Source organism: Coregonus clupeaformis, chromosome 31 (genome assembly GCF_020615455.1).
Source record: "Coregonus clupeaformis isolate EN_2021a chromosome 31, ASM2061545v1, whole genome shotgun sequence".
Taxonomy (NCBI): Eukaryota; Metazoa; Chordata; class Actinopteri; order Salmoniformes; family Salmonidae; genus Coregonus; species Coregonus clupeaformis.
Window position 1 is genome coordinate 26,437,072 of NC_059222.1, and position 21,836 is coordinate 26,458,907.

Consider the following 21,836-nt stretch of genomic DNA (forward strand, 5'->3'; position numbering starts at 1 on the left):
CCAAGGTAACCTGTCTAAATGACTATCGCCCCGTAGCACTCACATCTGTTGCCATGAAACACCATCATCCCAGACACCCTGGACCCACTCGAATACCGCCCCAACCATTACATAAAAAAAAAACATTTTAGTCATTTAGCAGACACTCTTATCCAGAGCGACTTACAGTAATGAATATACATTTTTGTACTTATTCCCGCACCAGTCCCCTGTGGGAATCGAACCCATAACCCTAGCGTTGCAATCACCACGCTCTACCAACTGAGCCACACGGGATCCACAGATGACCCTGTGACTGAACCCCTCTCTCTGCAACTGGATCCTGGACTTCTTGACGAGCAACCCCCAGGTGGTGAGGGTAGGCAACAACACATTTGCCACGCTGACCCTCAACACGGGGGCCCCTCAGGGGTGCGTGCTTAATCCCCTCCTGTACTCCCTGTTCACCCATTAAGTTTGCAGACGACACAGCGGTGGTAGGCCTGATCACTGACAACAAGGGAGAAGGTCAGAGACCTGGTAGTGTGGAGCCAGAACAACAACTGCTCCGTAAACGTCAGCAAGACAAAGGAGCTTATCGTGGACTACAGAAAATGGGGCTGTAGTAGAGCGGGTCGAGAGCTTCAAGTTCCTCGGTTTCCACATCACTAAGGACCTATCATGGTCCAAACACACCAACACAGGCGTGAAGAGTGCACGACAATACCTCTTCCTCCTCAGGAGGCTGAAAAGATTTGGCATGGGCCCTCAGATCCTCAAACAGCTATACAGCTGCACCATTAAGAGCATCTTGACTGGCTGCATCACCGCTTGGTATGGCAACTGCTTGGCATCCTACTGTAAGGCGCTAGAGAGGGTAATGCGTACGGCCGAGTACATCAGTGGGGCCAAGCTCTCTGCCATACATGACCTCTATACCAGGCGGTGTCAGAGGCAGACCCTAAAAAAAAGACTCCAGCCACCCAAGTCATAGACTGTTCTCTCTGCTACCGCAAGTTAAGCAGAACCAGAGCGCCATGTCTGGGACCAAAAGGCTCCTGAACAGCTTCTACCTCCAAGCCATAAGACTGCTGAACAGTTAATCAAATGGTTACTCTGACTATTTGCATTGACCCCCTCTTTACTTGCACTGACTCTCTTGCACCGGCTCTATGCACACTCACTGGACTCTACCCACACACCGACAATCCAACACTGATAGATTAATTATTAATGACTAATTATTACACCCTGAAACTGTGTGAAATATGTTAGAATGTGTGAGTGTAGGACCAGTAAAGACTATGACATTGAGCTACTATTTAGCAATGTGAGTAAGAGTTAGACCAGACAACAAAGGACAAGGAGAACTGTCTACAGACAACTGAGAAACCAAGATAAAGGGGCCTCCCAATTTAGGGAGGAGAGAAACTGTTAGGCTTTTTAAGGAGTATGCAGGATATTGTGAGGACGGCGATAACTAAGGAATGCATGTGTGTGTGTATGTATGTGTGTGTGTATGTATGTGTGTATGCATGTGTGTGTGTGTGTATGTGTGTGTGTGTGTGTATTTATGTGTGTGTGTGTATGTGTGTGTGTGTGTGTGTGTGAACTGATGGTCAGGAGAGCAGTTTTGTATGACGTGTGAGTATAAAAGATGGACTCTGAAATTGTGATGGGAGAATTCTCAATGAATACATCTCTGACTATGCAGACCGGGACTCTGTCCGTTTCTCGATTTTGGGAGACGCACAGAGACACTGAAATAGTTTGTTAAATAATTCACATAACAGCTTGGTCCTTCTGAGCCGGAATCCAATACCTGCCTCTGTCATTCCAGGTAACTCTGAAAACCGTTGACGGGCGAATGATACATTCGTAAATAGAAAGTCCTGCCCTTTGACATTAAGGGTTAAGACAGGCCAGAGGACACCTGATTAATGACAGAGACGGTGACGGAATCCAAACCTACATTGAATCTCGGCTGCAAGGATAAGGTCAGTAGTCTTTATTCATTTATTGGGGCAATCTGGGATTGCTCAGGGTGGGTCCGTAACGATTCACGGTAATAGGCCATTACCAAAAGGAACTACCCTGTATTCAGAGAACCTGTAGTAGATTATAGAACAGTATTGTTCAACAAATAATCCGGGATAAAGAAATACAGTGAGGGGTGTACACCAGAAGGAATTAAAATAGCATGTGTGAGAAATAGAATATTAGTAAAGTCAAAAGTCACAAACAACTGTAGATTTTGCCGTAACTCTATCAGTTTCATGAAACTGGAGCCTTACAAACTCTGGGTTACCGATGGTGTTAACCAATAATCATGTAAGGTTGTATACGTGTGAGACCTAATATTTGCTCAAAAGTCACATCTATGAATAATTCCAGGTGGTTGTATAGAGAAGAGGGAGAACCCATTCCTGTTGTATGGTACTGTCAGGAATTATCAAGATTAGGAGATAATTCTGGGGGACTAGTCAACCTGTTGTACCTATACAGGAAGGGGTGATTCCAGGTGTGGTGTGAAACTGTTTTGAATAACTTGTTATATAGAAGAGGTGGCTAAGGGATTTTTAACAGTACCAACCATGGGAGGCAAATCCTCACAAGAGGTCCCAGAATTTACTGGGGACGAGAAATACATGGAAATTAGAGACAAACGAAATGTGTATTATTTACCTAATTGGAGAAAAAAAAATGGCTTTACTGGGCGACTTGATGTAATTAAACTGGAATCCATGATTAAACAAATGCATGTAAATTGTGGTAATGATCTAAAGAAACAGAAAAGAGAGGAACAGGAGGATTCAGAGCTAAGCTCAGGAGGGAGTCAGTATGAGTCAGGAGATGAGAGAGTAGGAGGGGGCCAGTACCCACTGATAGCCTTACCTAATCTATTGGCGGGGAATGAAAGGGGCCCCAGCAGCCTTAGATGTATACAGTAATAATAATAATAAAATGCCATTTAGCAGACAGGCCATGAACACAGAGGACGTGGCCAGAGCGGTAGAAAGAATGACCCTGAATGCCGTTAGAGGGCAGTGGGTTTCAGGGGATGCCCAGAGGGCACTTTTGCCATGGGCCGATCTCGGAGAGTTGGGAAAATAACTGAAATGTGTAATAGCCTCAGAGAACATTACCATCGTCATGCAGACTTCTCTAAAGTACATAAGTGTAAACAAGAGGATAGTGAGACTGTCAGCCAGTACTTAGAGAGGGTTAAAGATGTGTTTAACGCAAACAGTGGCATTCCCGAGCCAGACCAGAGACAGGGGAATGATACGCCCTACCATCAGCAATTAAAAATATAGCGTTCCTCAGTGGAATGAGACCAGAGATAAGCAGGACCATTAAACATACTTTGATAGGGTGGAGAAAAGCACAGCAACACATATTGAGGTTAAAAAAGTATGCAGTTTACCAAGAGCAGATTGGGAGAGAGAAAGAGGAGTAAGAGAGACCTTAAGGGAGTGCCAACTCTCGGAGAGATAGTGAGGCCAGAACAAAGGAGCAGTGTCCTGGAAATCACAGTCTGTTTTTTTCTTCTTCAGTTCTGCTGGGAGTATATTTGATGATGGGAATTTGTGTTGAATGAGAGGCTAGAGACTTCATAAAATAATAATTGGAATAATAATTGTATATTAACTTGCTCACCCAAACGTAGACATTCGTCATGCGTGAGACATAATTAATATAATATTGCACAAAGCCAATTTAGGGTTTCCATTAAGGAACGTCAATCACTACATTGGATATTAATACTATGGAGATAAATTAAATATATGCTGGTCAACTACGGCATGTGTTTGGTGTTATTTGTAGCCTACTTAGAAAGGACAGTTACCTATATCTGCTGTATTCTAAACAATGACAGATTGGGGGTTTCATAAGAGGTGGCTATAATTTTAGTTGATAACAGAGGTAATTAGATTTGAGAAATGTTGAAAAGTAATGTTAGATGGAAATTCAGCAATAGAGGATAGAGATTGTACAGGGTTTCCTGTGTGAAAAAAAATTAGTTATAGAAATTGGGTGATGAGAAATGTTGAATTGCATTGTTTAAGCAAGAATGGCATTACATTCATGCTTTCTAGTTATGTGTATGCAAATATGTGATTCGTTTTGGATAGAATTGACTAATGCCAGGTTTAGTAAACGAAGCAGAGAGATGTAGTGAGAGCAGTGGAAGGGATACCCCACCCTAAAACGGGGGTACACCAGTTCAGAAGAGATATGGAAGGGCTGACCGCCAGCTTTAAGCTGAATACAGGGTAACTAGAGAGGGCAGTCAGACAGTGCTAAAGGACTGGGCGGCAGTGAGAGGAAACTGGGTTCCCGGAGATGGGAATGTGCCGGTTCTAGAGTGGGCAGCAGGAGGGGCTTATGGAGATAAATTGGCACAACTCTGTGATAATCTGAGAGAATATTATCACAGACATACCGACTTCTCCAAAGTCCACGAGTGTAAGCAGGGAGACAGTGAGACTATTAGTCAATACCTAGAGAGACTGAGAGATGTGTTCAATGCAAACAGTGGATTTATTAAACAATAGGTTTATATTTTTAAAACATAAATGCAACAGGTTGCGATGATTAAATTAATAGAAAGGGGTTATAGGTTTATATTAGAAGGTGTAGTGAACTTAATGAAACGTGGCATTATATAGTGTCTTCCAGGATTGATGGAAGTCTCCTATAGCATTATGTTAAGGGAATGCCTGGGATAAAATATAATGTCTTACTTACACGGAGTTGTGATTGTATTGGCTAATGAATTAAATATTACATTTACAGGGGCGACAGGAACAATAGAAGGGGAGACAGATTTTCCTATGGTGTTGATCAAATAATTGATAATGGATCATTTGAGATGAGATCACATGGAGCAGATTTAGGGGTTCAATAATCATTGTGAGATTTAAAGAGGATATGATCTGAAGGGTAATCAATTAAACATAATCATTGTATACTCGAGGAATTTTGAGTGGTTTTATGGATTAGTTATGAGGAATTAGATTGATACAAACGATTATTGATGAGTTAGGACTGGGGATATCTGTATCATGTTTTGTGTGTACTTACCATCTTTAGATTACTGATGGTAATTGAAGGTTAACAAAATGAATAATTTCTCTTCCAGGAGAAAGAGATTCGCTTATCTAATTGGAATGTTGCCCAGGGATAGGGGGAGCAGTTTAGTGGAGTTAGGCAGTATTTAGGTCGTAAAAGTGAGCTACCAAATTAAGTGGGGCCTGGCTATTTTTGGTTGTTGTTTTTTAATTGGGGTTTTCAAATAAAAAACAACACACCTAGTATGATGTTTATAAAGCCTTGTTATTTTGATTTTAGAGGGTTTTCAACAGGTCAAAGGTGATAAGTCTTTAAGGAGCACACACAGTGAATTTTATGGAGTTTTTCTGTTTTGACTGAGTTTAGGGTATACATGATTTCTTATGAGAATAAATGTCATGAGGACTTAATGAACACCTGGGATAAGTAACATTTATGAAATATTTAGAATGATGGTAATGTTTAGTATACTATGGGATGGAACAGTTTGTTGAATGATTTCAATTGCCTCTGAACTCTGTTTTGACTTTCTGGTGTTAATTGATCATCCACACTGGTAAATTCTAAAGGCATGAGAGGAGGACTTTAAGATAGTTTATTTTACCAAGTTGAGGGTAATTTATAGTACTGTGAAAAGTGTGAAGAAATTTATAATTTGGTAATAATATATATGATTCAAACCATAAAATAACAGAAGAGAGGGAGAGTGTTCCCTGAATGAGGGATACCTGTTGCTAGTAAATTGTACTAATCTTGGATTACTTTTACAGGATAGAAGTAAGTTGAGGTATTATCAAATGTTGTCAGCAGGGTTAAAACACTTCTCTGGTCCCAGTCAGCTGTCAAAAGAGGAAGTTTCGATAGATAGAGTTCTACTTATAGTTCTACAGTAGGGCCCCAATTAAGGAAGTTCACAGATGGGTGAAGCAAGGCGCAGTAAATAAGGAAGGAATATGGGTCAAAGACAGCTTACCAATTCTCCCGAAATTACTGTTTAGATATGCTGCAATATTGACACACGGGCAGAGCCATGTGTCAACGCGAGGGATGGATGGTAGAGCAGATTAGACAACACTTTGTTGCATATGGGATTACTAATTATAAATAAATAAACTTTTGTTCAAGATGTGTTATCTGTGCTCAAAATAATCACCAGGGCAGACAAAGGGCACCTCAGGGTGAGTATCCTCCGGCTAAGTACCCCTTCCAGCAATTGGAAATGAATTTTATAGAGTTATCACGGAGTGAAGGGAAGAAATTTAGAGTAACCCTAGATAAAGATGGGTTATCCCCCTTTGAGAAAGGTTTTGGGGGCTTTGGTAAGAAGGGGGCGTGTACAAGAAAGTTAGGTCCTAGAAGGTATGGTAAATACATTTGCACTGGGGAACGCTCATGTCTTTGGGCAAGGGTGTTTAAACATACCTGGGGAACATACTATGAGAATGGAATGGACGCAGTACACCGATGGGGAATTAAACAAACCCATGATAAATGTAAAATGGAACTGGTGATAACGGTAAAGTCAATTATGCAAGATGACATAGCAAGGAACTATTGGGCCTGTGTTGATGATTTCGGGGCAGATATATGTTTGAGGTTCATTTTTCAGGAGATAAATGAATCTTCCACCCCCGAGACAGAACAGCAGGTAGATCTAATGTTATCACCAGAGGTAAAGACTATGACATTGAGCTACAATTTAGCAATGTGAGTAAGAGTTAGACCAGACAACAAAGGACAAGGAGAACTGTCTACAGACAACTGAGAAACCAAGATAAAGAGGCCTCCCAATTTAGGGAGGAGAGAAACTGTTAGGCTTTTTAAGGAGTATGCAGGATATTGTGAGGACGGCGATAACTAAGGAATGCATGTGTGTGTGTATGTATGTGTGTGTGTATGTATGTGTGTATGCATGTGTGTGTGTGTATGTGTGTGTGTGTGTATGTATGTTGTGATGTCACGAGAGGCTACACAGCTTTCAGCGGGATTGCTCAAGTAGTGTAAGGAGACCAGGTTCAACCAAAACAAGGATTTTATTAAAGGTCTTGGGAAACTAACGAAAGTATAACACAATTCTGTTCTCTGGTGGCTCTTTAAGGGTTAACAGTTCAGGGATGTCTCTTCCACATCCAAAATCATAACTCTCCCTCGCTCAAATAACTTTTCCCCAGTCTTACTGTATTCCACGTTGCAGCTAGTGGCCAACCCAGCAAAACGTCCTTCCAAATGTCCCACACGTATTTCCACAGGTGCATATATCCAAAGGTGAGTATTTCCCAAAGGTAAGTATCTCCAAATCCTTATATTCCTCATGGAAGTGGACGTGCAGCACTCTTGTCCTCCAGAGAGCCCAGGTTGGAGACTGTGTCTCTTCCCTTCCCCAACCTTCAGCTCATCAGCTCCTCATTTGTTTCAGCTGCGTGGGAAGATTGGCCATAGAGGGGTGGAGTTCCCGACCATACCAGCAGATGGAGCCATAGCTGTCTGGGTTTGCAGCCACCTCAGGGGGATGTAACGTCCCTCCAGGACACAGCCTCTCGTGACATCACAATGTGTGTGTGTGTGTGTGTATGTGTGTGTGTGTGAACTGATGGTCAGGAGAGCAGTTTTAAAGTGGAAAACTACAGCCCGCCTAAAGAGGGGAGGGATTTTTGTATGACGTGTGAGTATAAAAGATGGATTCTGAAATTGTGATGGGAGAATTCTCAATGAATAAATCTCTGACTATGCAGACCGGGACTCTGTCCGTTTCTTGATTTTGGGAGACGCACAGAGACACTGAAATAGTTTGTTAAATAATTCACATAACAACACACATACACACACATAGACTACATACGACTATATACACTCACACACACAAAACACACATGCATGTTGACTCCACGCACGCACACACACACACAGACTCGCACACACTCACACTCACATATAGACACACTTTCACACTTTTTCACACTCTTCTCATATGCTGCTGCTACTCTGTTTATTATCTATCCTGATTGCCTAGTCACTTTTACCCCTACCTACATGTACATATTACCTCAATTACCTCAACTATCTCGTACCCATGCACATTGACTCGGTACCGGTACTCCTTGTATTTAGTCTCGTTATTGTTATTTTATAGTGTTACTATTTCATTTTTTAACTCTGCATTGTTGGAAAAGGACTCGTAAGTACGCATTGTATGGTAAAGTCTACACCTGTTGCATTCGGTGCATGTGACAAATACATGTTTATTTTATTTTAGTAACAAGGAAGGAGGAAGTAAGGATTTGATGGACACATCCAGTCTCTGTTAGGAGCCAGAGCCTGTAACCTCACAATCTATGTGGAGCAGATCTCTGTGAAAAAAGTAAGAAAGGGTCAAGCCTACGCATATCCAAAAGTGCAGGTGTTGGATACCCCAGGAAGGGTTAACTTACTGAGAAAAGAAGCTGCCCCGTTTAAATACTGCAGGGAATGCATCAAATAATATCTTATCATGGCTATTAATTTTACTTTTGATCTGTTTAACTGTGAGAAACTGATTTGTGCCCTATCATGCCCAGAAGAATGGATGACTCAGCTAGCAGTGAAACCACCAAATGTCAAATGATAACGCCTGATCATGCAAACATCACCTGACAAATTGACCTTACTATCCTTTAAAGACGCATCAAAAGTGGCCAATGCCAAATACAGTTTATTACCAATATGTTGTAACATTTCCATTACCATTTTTCATTTAGAGACTGTGGTTAACTGACATATTAATGCTTGAGCAATACTACAGCATTAGATTGAGCAAAATAAAAAAATAGTGCCACCAAGACTCAGTATAAACACTTTTTTGACCCTGAAACGTTTACATTGCAGTAAAGGCATGTAACTTATGGACTGGAAAGTGGAAACATTCATAATTTACATCCTATTGCGCTGGCCCTTCTCCTTAATTTAGGAATTCTATTTTGGAATAAATTATTTTTGTAAAAACTGTTAAACTATGGTCTTTCTCTCTCTTTGAGTCAACTACTCACCACATTTTATGCACTGCAGTGCTAGCTAGCTGTAGCTTATGCTTTCAGTACTAGATTCATTCTCTGATGCTTTGATTGGGTGGACAACATGTCCCCACAGTGACCGTACGAACATATCCCAACCAGAAGCCATGGATTACAGACAACATCCGCACCGAGCTAGAGCTGCCGCTTTCAAGGAGTGGAACACTAATCCGGACGCATATAAGAAATCCTGCTACGCCCTCAGACGAACCATCAAACAGGCAAAGCATCAATACAGGACTAAGATTTAATCCTACTACACCAGCTATGACGCTCATCGGATGTGGCAGGGCTTGCAAACTATTACGGACTACAAAAGGAAACCCAGCCGCGAGGTGCCCAGTGACGCGAGCCTAACAGATGGGCTAAATGCCTTTTATGCTCGCTTCGAGGCAAGCAACACTGAAGTATGCATGAGAGCACCAGCTGTTCCGGATGACTGTGTGATCATGCTCTCGGTAGCTGATGTGAGCAAGACCTTAAAAAAGGTCAAAATGTACAAAGCCGTGGGGCCGGACAGATTACCAGGATGTGTACTCAAAGCATGCACGGACCAACTGGCAAGTGTCTTCACTGACATTTTCAACCTCTCCCTGACCGAGTCTGTAATACCTACATGTTTCAAGCAGACCACCATAGTCCCTGTGCCCAAGGAAGCGAAGGTAACCTGCCTAAATGATTACTGCCCTGTAGCACTCACGTCGGTAGCCATGAAGTGCATCAACACTGTCACCATCATCTCAGAAACTCTAGACCCACACCAATTTGCATACCGCCCCAACAGATCCACAGATGATGCAATCTCTATTGCACTCCACACTGCCCTTTCCCACCTGGACAAGAGGAACACCTACGTGAGAATGCTATTCATTGACTACAGCTTAGCGTTCAACACCATAGTGCACTCAAAGCTCATCACTAAGCTAAGGACCCTGGGACTAAACACCTCCCTCTGCAACTGGATCCTGGACTTCCTAACGGGCCGCCCCCAGGTGGTAAGGGTAGGTAACAACACATCTGCCACGCTGATCCTCAACACGGGGGCCCCTCTGGGGTGCGTGCTCAGTCCCCTCCTGTACTCCCTGTTCACCCATGACTGCATCAGGCACGACTCCAACACCATCATTAAGTTTTCCGACGACACAACAGTGGTAGGCCTGATCACCGACAACGACGAGACATCCTATAGATAGGAGGTCAGAGACCTGGCCGTGTGGTGCCAGGATAACAACCTCTCCCTCAACGTGATCAAGACAAAGGAGATGATTGTGGACTACAGGAAAAAATTATAATCGACGGGGCTGTAGTGGAACAGGTTGAGAGTTTCAAGTTCCTTGGTATCCACATCACCAACAAACTATCATGGTCCAAACACACCAAGACAGTCATGAAGAGGGCACGACAAAGCCTATTCCCCCTCAGGAGACTGAAAAGATTTGGCATGGGTCCTCAGATCCTCAAAAGGTATGGCCCAGTACATCACTGGGGCCAAGGTTCCTGCCATCCAGGACCTCTATACCAGGCGGTGTCAGAGGAAGTCCCTAAAAATGGTCAAAGACTCCAGCCACACTAGTCATAGACTGTTCTCTCTGCTACCGCATGGCAAGCAGTACCAGAGCGCCAAGTCTAGGTCCAAAAGGCTTCTTAACAGCTTCTACCCCCAAGCCGTAAGACTCCTGAACAGCTAATCATGGCTACCCGGACAAATTGCATTGCCCCCACACCCCACCCCAATCCCCTCTACGCTGCTGCTACTCTGTTTATTATTTATGCATAGTCACTTTAACTCTACCCACATGTACATATTACCTTAATTACTATTTTGTACTTAACACCTTTTTTTTTCTTTTTTTTAAACGGCATTGTTGGTTAAGGGCTTGCAAGTAAGTATTTCACTGTAAGGTCTACACCTGTTGCATTCGGCGCATGTGGCAAATAAAATTTGATTTGATTTGATGTGACAAATACAATTTGATATGATTTGATAGGTTGGAGGACGTCCTCCGGAAGTTGTCATAATTACTGTGTAAGTCTATGGAAGGGGTGAGAACCATGAGCCTCCTAGGTTTTGTATTGAAGTCAATGTACCCAGAGGAGGACAGAAGCTAGCTGTCCTCCGGCTACACCATGGTGCTACCCTAGAGAGTGCTGCTGAGGCTACTGTAGACCTTCATTGCAAAACAGTGTGTTTTAATGCATTATTTGGTGATATGTGAATATATTTAGTATAGTTTTATCTAAAACGGATAACTTTTTTAATGTTTCACTATTTTGATTTTTATGAAATTCACTGAGGTCCTCCTCTTCCTCCTCTGAGTTTTGTTGAAAAGGAAATACGTCATATAAAATATTTCATATTTGTATCATATTTGTACTATGTACTTGAGCTTGTGTCCTCAAAAGTGAGTACACCTCAGAAATGTATAACTATTTTCACCAGAACGGTTTGATTGTAATCTTTCTGGCAGTATAAACATTGCTAGTTATTGTTTATGGCCCTCTCATGATAAATAACTACTTTTAGGTATGTCTATTTAGGTGGAAATCTACATTTTAGATTACATCTAACAAGTTTAGTCAATAAAATGGCTAAAAATGAGCTATTGTGGAGAGCTGGGACACAGCAGGCTATACAGTAGGACTACAGTAGCAGGCAATAAGAAATTAAAACAGACACTTGTGGATATACTGATTTAAATAAGACTATTTTTTTGCATGATGTGGAGAGGTTTCAGTGACCAAACTTCAGACATATGATTCTGATACTCTTCTCTATCTGAGCGCAATCAGTGTTTTTAAATTAATCTACAATTTGTGGCACTTGGGAAATGTATAGTGCTGTCCCAGCTAGCAAATTTGGTTCACTGGAAGATGTAGGAATGTACGTTTTTGATTTCCCATTGGTTCTGGGAGTGAAGCCATAAGTTTCCCCTGACTAGTAATGAATTGGTGCAGGATACCCAGTCAGCACATAACGTTCTGAGAACCATATGTTTCTTAGGTGGGAATTTCAGTACTTTCAGTGAGAACGAAAGTGAACATTTCACATGTTCTGGGAACATACATTTTTAGGTTGCAGGGAGGTTCTGAGAACGTTTTACTATGATTCCCTGAAAGTTTTCCTGGGAGGTTTTATTAACATTCTGAGAACGGAATTTATAGGTTATTTGAAGGTAATTAAATAACGTTCTGAGAACATGTTTCAATAAGACTTTTAATAAAACTGCTAGCTTAGTTTGGGTTAACTGTTTTGAACTCCAAGCACAGATAGGACATATGGAAATCAATTTGCTTATCATGCAAACACATTTCTTTTTTATTGTGGCACAGCATCAGTGAAATTCAAACCTATGATCTTCTGTTCTCTAATCCATGGAATTAGTCCACTGCACCAACAGGATGGAGGTAGCATGCTATACTTTTTTAACTGATACAAAGCTGTTCATTTGAGTCTATTCAAACAGAGCCCAAACAAGCACTCATTAAGAGCAGGTGTGGCCAATTAGTGGGCGCGGCCAACATACCTGAACACACATAACAAGATAGAGGAGAGAGTTTTGTTGACGCTAAGAATGGAATGTATATGTTTTTTAAATACAATTCTTAGAACGTTATTTGAATGTTACTAATGTCTTCTTGTGGTTTTATGGAAAGTTTTCTTCATGTTCTGAAAATATGACTTTAAATAGAAGCAGAAAACATTATGCTGAAGTACTGAAATTCCCACAGAAGAATGTCGTTTCTTAACGTTCTCTGCACGTTCTGAGAACATTACTTTAAATAGAACCATGAGGAAACCTGTAGGAAACTTTATGCTGAAGTACTGAAATTCCCACCTAAGAAACATGTGGTTCTCAGAACGTTATGTGCTGTCTGGGTTAGGTTTGCCAACCTGTGCCAGTAAAGTGGGTTATGAGAGCCAAGGAACCACAGCTGAGATATTGAACAGCTATTACGAATGGGCATACCTAGGCCTACAGTAGCTGCCCTACTGTGACCTCCATTACTGCTACTGTACGTCTTAGTATTTTATTAGGATCCCCACTCTTCCTGGGATCCAAACAGGAAACAAAACACAACAAAATACATAAATACATAATATACATGACACTACAAAATACAATACATAATACAATGCAAAAGACAATACAAAATATATAAAAATGTATGCGTCTCTTCACAGTCCCTGTCATGCTGAAAGGTGTTATTTTATCTTCTTTTTTATCTGGTTTTATTGCTAGCTTCAGTTACCTGGGGTGGCAGAGAGTTCCATGTAGTCATTGCTCTACTTAATATTGTGCGTTTCCCAGCCTCTGTTCTGGACTGTGAAGTGACTTCTGGCTGCATGTCTTGTGTGATGCCGAACTGTGTGACAACTGCTTGAACAGACAGTTCAGTCCCTTTAACCCATCAACACCTCGCACAAAGACCAATAGTGATGCAGTCAATCTCTCCTCAACTTTGAGCCAGGAGAGATTGACATGCATACCACTGACATTCGCCCTCTGTGTACATCTAAGTGCAATATGTGCTGCTCTGTTCTGGACCAACTGCAATTTTCCTATGTCCTTCTTTGTCGCACATGACTACACAACTGGGCAGTGGTCCAGGTGCGACAAAACTAGGGCCTGTAGAACCTGCCTGGTTGATTCAGATGCCAAGGGTGGCAGTATTTTTGGACCTGACTGTCCATGTGTCTAAAATCACCAACAGGCCACATTGACTTGGGCTCACATGATTGGTACGTTTTCTACAATTCAGGATATGACTAAATCCTCAAATGTGTCCAACTTATACATTCAATTATGAAATGTTAATTTTATCTACACACTATGCGTTCAACCTGGACTCAGGGGTAGACATAACATAGTATACGAAAATCCGGGCCACTCAAATTAGTATGCTATGTTAACGTTTGGTAGGGTATGTATTAATTTATGATATGTTACAAATTGCAATTCATACCATATGTTTCACATTTGCAATATATATTATATGTTACGAATTTCCAATTTGTTAAGACTAACGTTATCTAGGTGGCTAACTCTAACATTAGCTAGGTGGCTAACGTTAGCTACTGTAGGCTAGGGCTTAGGGGTTAAAGTTAAGGTTAGGAGCTAGGTTAAAGGGTTAAGGTTAGGGTTAGGGGAAGAGTTAGCTAACATGCTAAGTAGTTGCAAAGTAGCTACAAAGTTGTAAGTAGTTGTAAAGTTGCTAATTAGCTAAAATGCTAAAGTTGTCCGTGATAAGATTCGAACATGCAACCTTTGGGTTGCTAGATGTTTTTGTTATATGCCCAGCCATCCACCCCCCTTTTGTTGTTGCCTTAACTAACCTTCTGTCTTATGTAACCATACCAAACGTAACATATCAAACTAATTTGAGTGTCCCAGATTTGTTTACTATGTTAGTCTAAACCAAGCTGATACTTTAAACAACGTCCATTACATCACAGTCGGTGGTATGCATTGCAACTTCACTTTCTCACTGTTGGGGAGAACTATAAACAGCTGACATGGGCCCATAAATCAAAATAACAGCTTGCTCCTATGATAGAAGCACAGGTAGTCCATTCCCGGAGGAGAGAGTGATGAGGGAGGCCTCAATGTATGGCAAGATCTTCTAAGCCTGGTAACCTTGGTTACTATACATTTACATGTACATTTACGTCATTTAGCAGACACTCTTATCCAGAGCTATGACACTCCATGCAACAGGAGCGACACTTACATAACAGATCTGTTTAAACAAAGCCCTTTTTTTTCTTCAAATATATTTTATTTTATATTTGATCAACAATACAAAATATACACATACAAACGACAACATCATACAAACATCCACGACATCACCCCTGCCCAGACCCACTAGCACACAGCCCCATCTCCAGCGCCCGCATCACTTTCTGTCACATGGCCTCAAACTGCACCATTTTGATTCTCTCCGTCGCCCACTTACTTTCAATTTTTAGATAATAAAGCAGTTTACCTTTTCATTGTGTTAACAAGGACCACATTTTTATTATCAAGATCATCATTTCAGAAGAATCGTACAGTACATGCAATGTGGACATCCTGAGAGTGAGCTAACTACTACAACACAAGAGGTGTCACTTTACAATAACGATCATTTTACAACCGCATTAAATTATATAGTTCCCGATACTGTACAATTCATACACCCGTTTTATCATTCTAACCTGCAGGTGTGTGAGGTCCATAGAACTCTTATTTGCCTTGATATCAATCATGATCTTATTGGTGTTTTGTAACTATTTCATACCTCTCCATACAATATGCCAATTGTAACAAGAGTATCAAGAGACGTAATCTGTATCGAGAGGCATCACCGACAATTGGGGAGCAAAAGAGGTATACCGTAAGTTCTCACATCAATAATAGTCATATACCAGCACAACTACTGTAACATGATAAACCCTAATGAAGCTTGATTCCCTTTCAGGCTCTACATTAAAACATCCTGAAAGGGTCGTCTAAAAACTCTGCTCACAAACATAACAGAAACTTCTTCCAAACCACAGAGACCTCTGAAAACAAAATATATTAGTATAAATACCAACGAGACAATCTCTGTGTTCATAATTTACATCAGCCTCAGAATGAGTTAAATCTTAGGCCTGAAAAGGCCTTTGTCAAAGAGAGACAGTACAGGGACTCTGTTCAGGAAGAGAGATGGGCTCTGTCACTAAGAACCTACACCTCAGTACTGACAGACTGTCTAGCTATTTTATCACAGTCCAAACCAGCCCTAATCTAACCTACATTAAATCCCTTACTTTAATTAACTACTTAATTGTTACTGGACTGGGCAGAACCTTTTCCATGTCCATTTCGATATCCAAAAGGCAAAGGTATTTAGAGCACAAACACAAGTGCTCTGAAAGCTTGCTTGTAATATAACTTTTCATTCATATTTCTACAGAAACAGATTGGCTAAGTTAATTGCTAAGAACATTTGAAGCGGAGAGCTTACTGGTATACCAATAGCATGTCTGAACATGTCTAAATGTACACACCCTAAAACAAGATAAATTACAATTTCACCATTGTGGTTTGTAGATCAGAGTTCACTCCAGTCCAAACCCCTCTGCGTTTGAAATGGCAATAGTTAACTTCTGCTTCAGTTCTTTTTTATTTTTGTATGGTGGCAGGCAGATCTGGTTGAAACAAGTGTGAGATATAGGCAACCTGGAGAGGAAGAAAAGGTAAATGATAAATTCACATTTGTTCACAGTTGCTGTTCTGTCTAAATCAAATGGGACAATAGCAACTGATTAAAGGGTCTGCTTTTTTCAACATGTTTAAAATGAATAAGAAAGAACACTGAGGACATCTGCAGTATCTCACCAGTCGGTGGATGCATCAATCTTGGAGATCTTGAAGTTGAGGTCGGCCATTCCTCCCACGGGGACGCGGTCACTTCCGGTTGAGAAATGTAGCAGCTTCTTCTGGAGCTCCAGAGGGAAGGCCAGCACCACATCCCAGAATGCCCTGACCACAGAGACAGACAATTGAACTCATTAGGTGCATTACTTTAGGGTTAGGCACAACTATTATTAATTTGAATCAGGGATGGGCAACTGGCGGCCCTCCTTTTGAAGGCCCTCAGATCAATCCCCCGAAAAAAGATCTATCTATCTATCTATCTATAGTGCCTTCAGAAATTATTCTCACCCCTTGACTTTTTCCACATTTTGTTGCGCTACAGCCTGAATTTAAAAAGGATTAAATTGAGATGTTTTTGTCACTGGCCTATACACAATACACCATAATGTCAAGGTGGAATTATGTTTTCAATTTTTTTTAAACAAATTAATTAAAAACGAAAAGCTGAAATGTCTTGAGTCAATAAGTATTCAACCCCTTTGTTATGGCACCCCTAAATATGTTCAGGAGTAAAAACTTTCTTAACAAGTCACATAATACGTTGCATGGAAATAGTGTTTAACATTATTTTTGAATGACTGCCTCATCTCTGTACCCCACACATACAATTATCTTTAAGGTCCTTCAATCGAGCAGTGAATTTCAAACACAGATTCAACCACAAAGACCAGGGAGGTTTTCCAATGCCTCGCAAAGAAGGGCACCTATTGGTAGATTGGTAAAAACCCTTGAATGAGTAGGTGTGTCTAACATTTTGACTGGTACTGTATACTGAACAAAAATATAAACGCAACATGTAAAGTGTTGGTCCCATGTTTCATGAGCTTAAATAGAAGATCCTAGAAATGTTCCATATGCACAAAAAGCTTATTTCTCTCTTTCGCTCTATTTTGTGCACAAATTTGTTTAAATCGCTGTTAGTGAGCATTTCTCCTTTGCCATATCCACCTGACAGGTGTGGCATATCAAGAAGCTGATTAAACAGCATGATCATTACACAGGTGCACCTTGTGCTGAGGACAATAAAAGGCCACACTAAAATGTGCAGTTTTGTCACACCACACAATGCCACAGATGTCTCAAGTTTTGAGGGAGTGTGCAATTGGCATGCTGACTGCAGGAATGTCCACCAGAGCTGTTGCCAGAGAACTGAATGTTAATTTCTATACCATAAGCCACCTCCAATGTCATTGTAGAGGATTTGGCAGTACGTCTAACCGGCCTCACAACCGCAGACCACATGTAACCACGCCAGCCCAGGACCTCCACATTCGTCTGACACCAGCCACCCGGACAGCTGATGAAACTGAGGAGTATTTCTGTCTGTAATAAAGCCCTTTTGTGGGGAAAAACTAATTCTGATTGGCTGGGCCTGGTTCCCAGTGGGTGGGCCTGGCTCCCAAATGGGAGGGCCTATGCCCTCCCAGGCCCACCCATGGCGGCGCCCCTGCCCAGTCATGTGAAATCCATAGATTAGGGCCTCATTAATTTATTTCAATTGACTGATTTCCTTATATGAACTGTAACTCAGTCAAATCGTTTTGGGGAGGGGGAGGGGGTAGATCAGCTTTAATACTGCAGATAGATTGTAGCGTCCATCAATGTAATTGGCTGCATCATTTCCAATCCCCCATATATATTTTTGTAAATATATATACAGTGCCTTCGGAAACTATTCAGACCCCTTGACTTTTTCCACCTGTTGTTACGTTACAGCCTTATTCTAAAATGGATTAAATATTTGTTTTCCCTCATCAATCCACACACAATACCCCATAATGAGAAAGCAAAAACAAGTTTTTAGAAATGTTTGCTAACTTATTAAAAATAAAAATGGTAATATCACATTTACATAAGTATTCAGACCCTTTACTCAGTACTTTGTTGAAGCACCTTTGGCAGCGATTACAGCATCGAGTCTTCTTGGGTATTACACTACAAGCTTGGCACACCTTTATTTGTGGAGTTTCTCCCATTCTTCTCTGAAGATCCTCTCAAGCTCTGTCAGGTTGGATGGGGAGCGTTGCTGCACAGCTATTTTCAGGTCTCTCCAGAGATGTTAGATCGGGTTCAAGTCCGGGCTCTGGCTGGGCCACTCAAGGACATTCAAAGACTACATCTCTCTGTACTTTGCGTCGTTCATCTTTGCCTCGATCCTGACTAGTCTCACAGTCCCTGCCGCTGAAAAACATCCCCACAGCATGATGCTGCCACCACCATGCTTCACCGTAGGGATAGTGCCAGGTTTCCTCCAGGCGTGACACTTGGCATTCAGGCGAAAGAGTTTATTCTTGGTTTAATCAGAACAGAGAATCTTGTTTCTCATGGTCTGAGAGTCTTTAGCTGCCTTTTGGCAAACTCCAAAGGGCTATCATGTGCCTTTTATTGAGGAGTGGCTTCCATCTGGCCACTCTACCATAAAGGATTGATTGGTGGAGTGCTGCAGAGATGATCGTCGCTCTGGAAGTTTCTCCCATCTCCACAGAGGAACTCTAGAGCTCTGTCAGAGTGACCATCAGGTTCTTGGTCACCTCACTGACCAAGTCCATTCTCCCCCGATTGCTCAGTTTGGCCGGGCGGCCAGCTCTAGGAAGAGTCTTGGTGGTTCCAAACATCTTCCATTTAAGAATGATGGAGGCCACTGTGTTCTTGGGGACCTTCAATGCTGCAGACATTTTTTGGTACCCTTCCCCAAATCTGTGCCTCGACACAATCCTGTCTCTGAGCTCTACGGACAATTCCTTCGACCTCATGGCTTGGTTTTTGCTCTGACATGCACTGTCAACTGTGGGACCTTATATAGACAGGTGTGTGCCTTTCCAAATAATGTCCAATCAATTGAATTTACCACTGGTGGACTCCAATCAAGTTGTAGAAACATCTCAAAGATGATCAATGGAAACAGGATGCACCTGAGCTCAATTTCGAGTCTCATAGCAAAGGGGCTGAATACTTATGTAAATAAGGTATTTCTGTCTTCTAAAAACCAGTTTTCGCTTTGTCATTATGGGGTATTGTGTGTAGATTGCTGAGGATTATTATTTTTTAATCCATTTTAGAGTAAGGCTGTAATGTAACAAAATGTGGAAAAAGTCAAGGGGTCTGAATACTTTCCGAAGGCACTATATATATATACAGTGTGTGGGGGGAATGTGGGAATGTAGACCCGCGAGCAACTGCGGCCCCTCAGATTTTTTGTGGCCCCCATCAACATTGTCCATCCCTGCTTTAATGCACCATCTCGAATATTTCCTGCTCTTCAATGGTCATTTAGAAACTCAGGATTATGACTTTAATATCTATGAGAAATCAGGCCTTTTTACAAAATGAATGACATGATGATGGGTTTACAGTACCTGATGGTGGGATCAGCCTTGCTATAGCCTTCGTACTGTGCTGCCTTCTGCAGAGTGTTCATGTCCAGGTTGGGACTGCCACACACCAGGATCTCCACCTCCTCTGGCCTCAACAACTACAACAAGAGGGACAAGACAAGGAGTCAATATCATGGTAGTCTGACAAGTAAAACTACAGGATATGAAACTACAGGACACATGGGATTCCAGTGAAACTACAGGATTTCACAAGACAACCAGTCACTACCATCCTACTTGGCACAGACGTCAATTCAATGTCTATTCCACGTTGGTTCAACATCATTTCATTGAAATGATGTGGAAACAACTTTGATTCAACTAGTGTGTGCCCAGTGGGATGGGATTTTGTCCATTAAAGAGCAACTGCCCCTTAAAACCAACTTCTCATTTACAAAACAGCCTGGGTGGCATCAATATGAGTCAGAAAGAGTTATTCTACTGTCAAAATTGACTACAAAGTGTAAATAGGATAATTCTGGTCATAAAGTCACTCTTGTTTTGGACGAGCGTAAATGAAAGTTGAGTTTGAAAGTTGAGTTTGTTTAAATTCTGCCCACATGCCCACAGCTGGCAGCACACAAGTAATCATCAATTCGGAGTACAGCTGCACGCGACCTGATCGTAATGCTTGTGGTCAATTTGGGTTAACTTTGGATATCCCTATAGGGCTGGTTAGGGACCATCTGTAAAATTATACAATGTAAATGGAAAATATGTTTAAAAAAATCCAATAGCTCCACATTTCAATGACTTAAAAACCTCAAACCAACTATAAATTGTAGAAATTCATATACAAATATTGAAAGCAATTCATGAGAAAACTAAAAGGTGTGCAACATGAAAATATTGTCTCATTTACATTGTGTAATTTATTGACGGTCCCTAACTAGCCCCAGAGCTAGGCTATCCAAAGTCAAACCAACCTTGCCACAGTTGCCTGAAACTAATTGCTAGCTTTTCTTATTAATGAACCAAATATAAAACGAGGCGAAATCAGGAAGTGCAGTTGCCCTTTAAAACTAACCTACTGCATGACACAAGACAATTAGTTACTACCATGGTAGTCTGAATCATGAATCCCTGTTCATTGCACCAGTGCTGCACAAAAATGTTCACTTAAACAGTAAGGGCATGGGGTGCATGATCAGAGTGCCATATGCATGGTTCATCGTGTCACACACTGTCTAAACTGTATTTATCAGATACAGTATCCAATCTGTTGCTAACTTGATACATTGGTCCTCATTTTGCAAACCCTATTTGACATAGTTGCATATTTTCTCTGTATCACTCTGTCCTTGACCACTTTCACTCCCATGCACTCTTCACATCCGTGACTCCACCTTATCAAAACACACCCAGACGGCTGTGTCAGGCAGTGCACGGAGTGCAAACAGAAATACAACCCGGTGACTAGCTAGAGCAAGCCAAGCCAACGGCAAGATCCAGCTGGGATATAGAGTTACAGAAGAATCTGGGACGATCCAAACCTTGTCTGCCACACCCCCTCTTCCCTCACCCCACCAGGCAGCCAGTGAGTTATAACTGTCACAGCAGCGTTGCATAACCAATGAGAGGGTAGACAACTGTTGCATAACTGTCACAATGGGCTGGTTTGAAAGTCGATTGCTTTCGCTGTCGTGGGGCCATGTGGTGGGCTATAGCTGACTTTTCCTACATGTACATTACATGTTTCCATCCCACTGTCACACTATCATTGACCAGCATGAACATACATGTATAGTATGAGCCTGTTTATATGAGAAAACACTGCCTTGGAAAGCAAAGAGGGAAAATCTCCTGATTTGCAAGAACTGAGTGGACTAATACAGATGTAGGATCTTAATTTGAGCCAGTTTGCTACAGCAGCAACATAATCCTGCAGCAACAGGAAATGTGAATTATTATGTGGATGATAATTTATGGATATGTTTGTAGGGGTTGATACATTT

At 41.5% G+C, this 21,836-nt stretch overlaps 1 protein-coding gene across 1 annotated transcript in view; it reads right to left on the minus strand.

Annotated features, from left to right (window-relative positions):
- Positions 1-14,960: 14,960 nt before the first annotated feature.
- hectd2 (HECT domain containing 2) overlaps positions 14,961-21,836 on the minus strand; it is a 35,178-nt gene continuing 28,302 nt past the window's right edge. Inside the window, exons 19-21 of the mRNA XM_041858517.1 lie at positions 19,864-19,979; positions 16,469-16,612; positions 14,961-16,309 (exon numbers count right to left, since the gene is read on the minus strand). Coding sequence (XP_041714451.1) covers positions 16,189-16,309; positions 16,469-16,612; positions 19,864-19,979 — 381 coding nt within the window. The 3' untranslated portion in view covers positions 14,961-16,188. The remainder of the gene's footprint in view (positions 16,310-16,468; positions 16,613-19,863; positions 19,980-21,836) is intronic.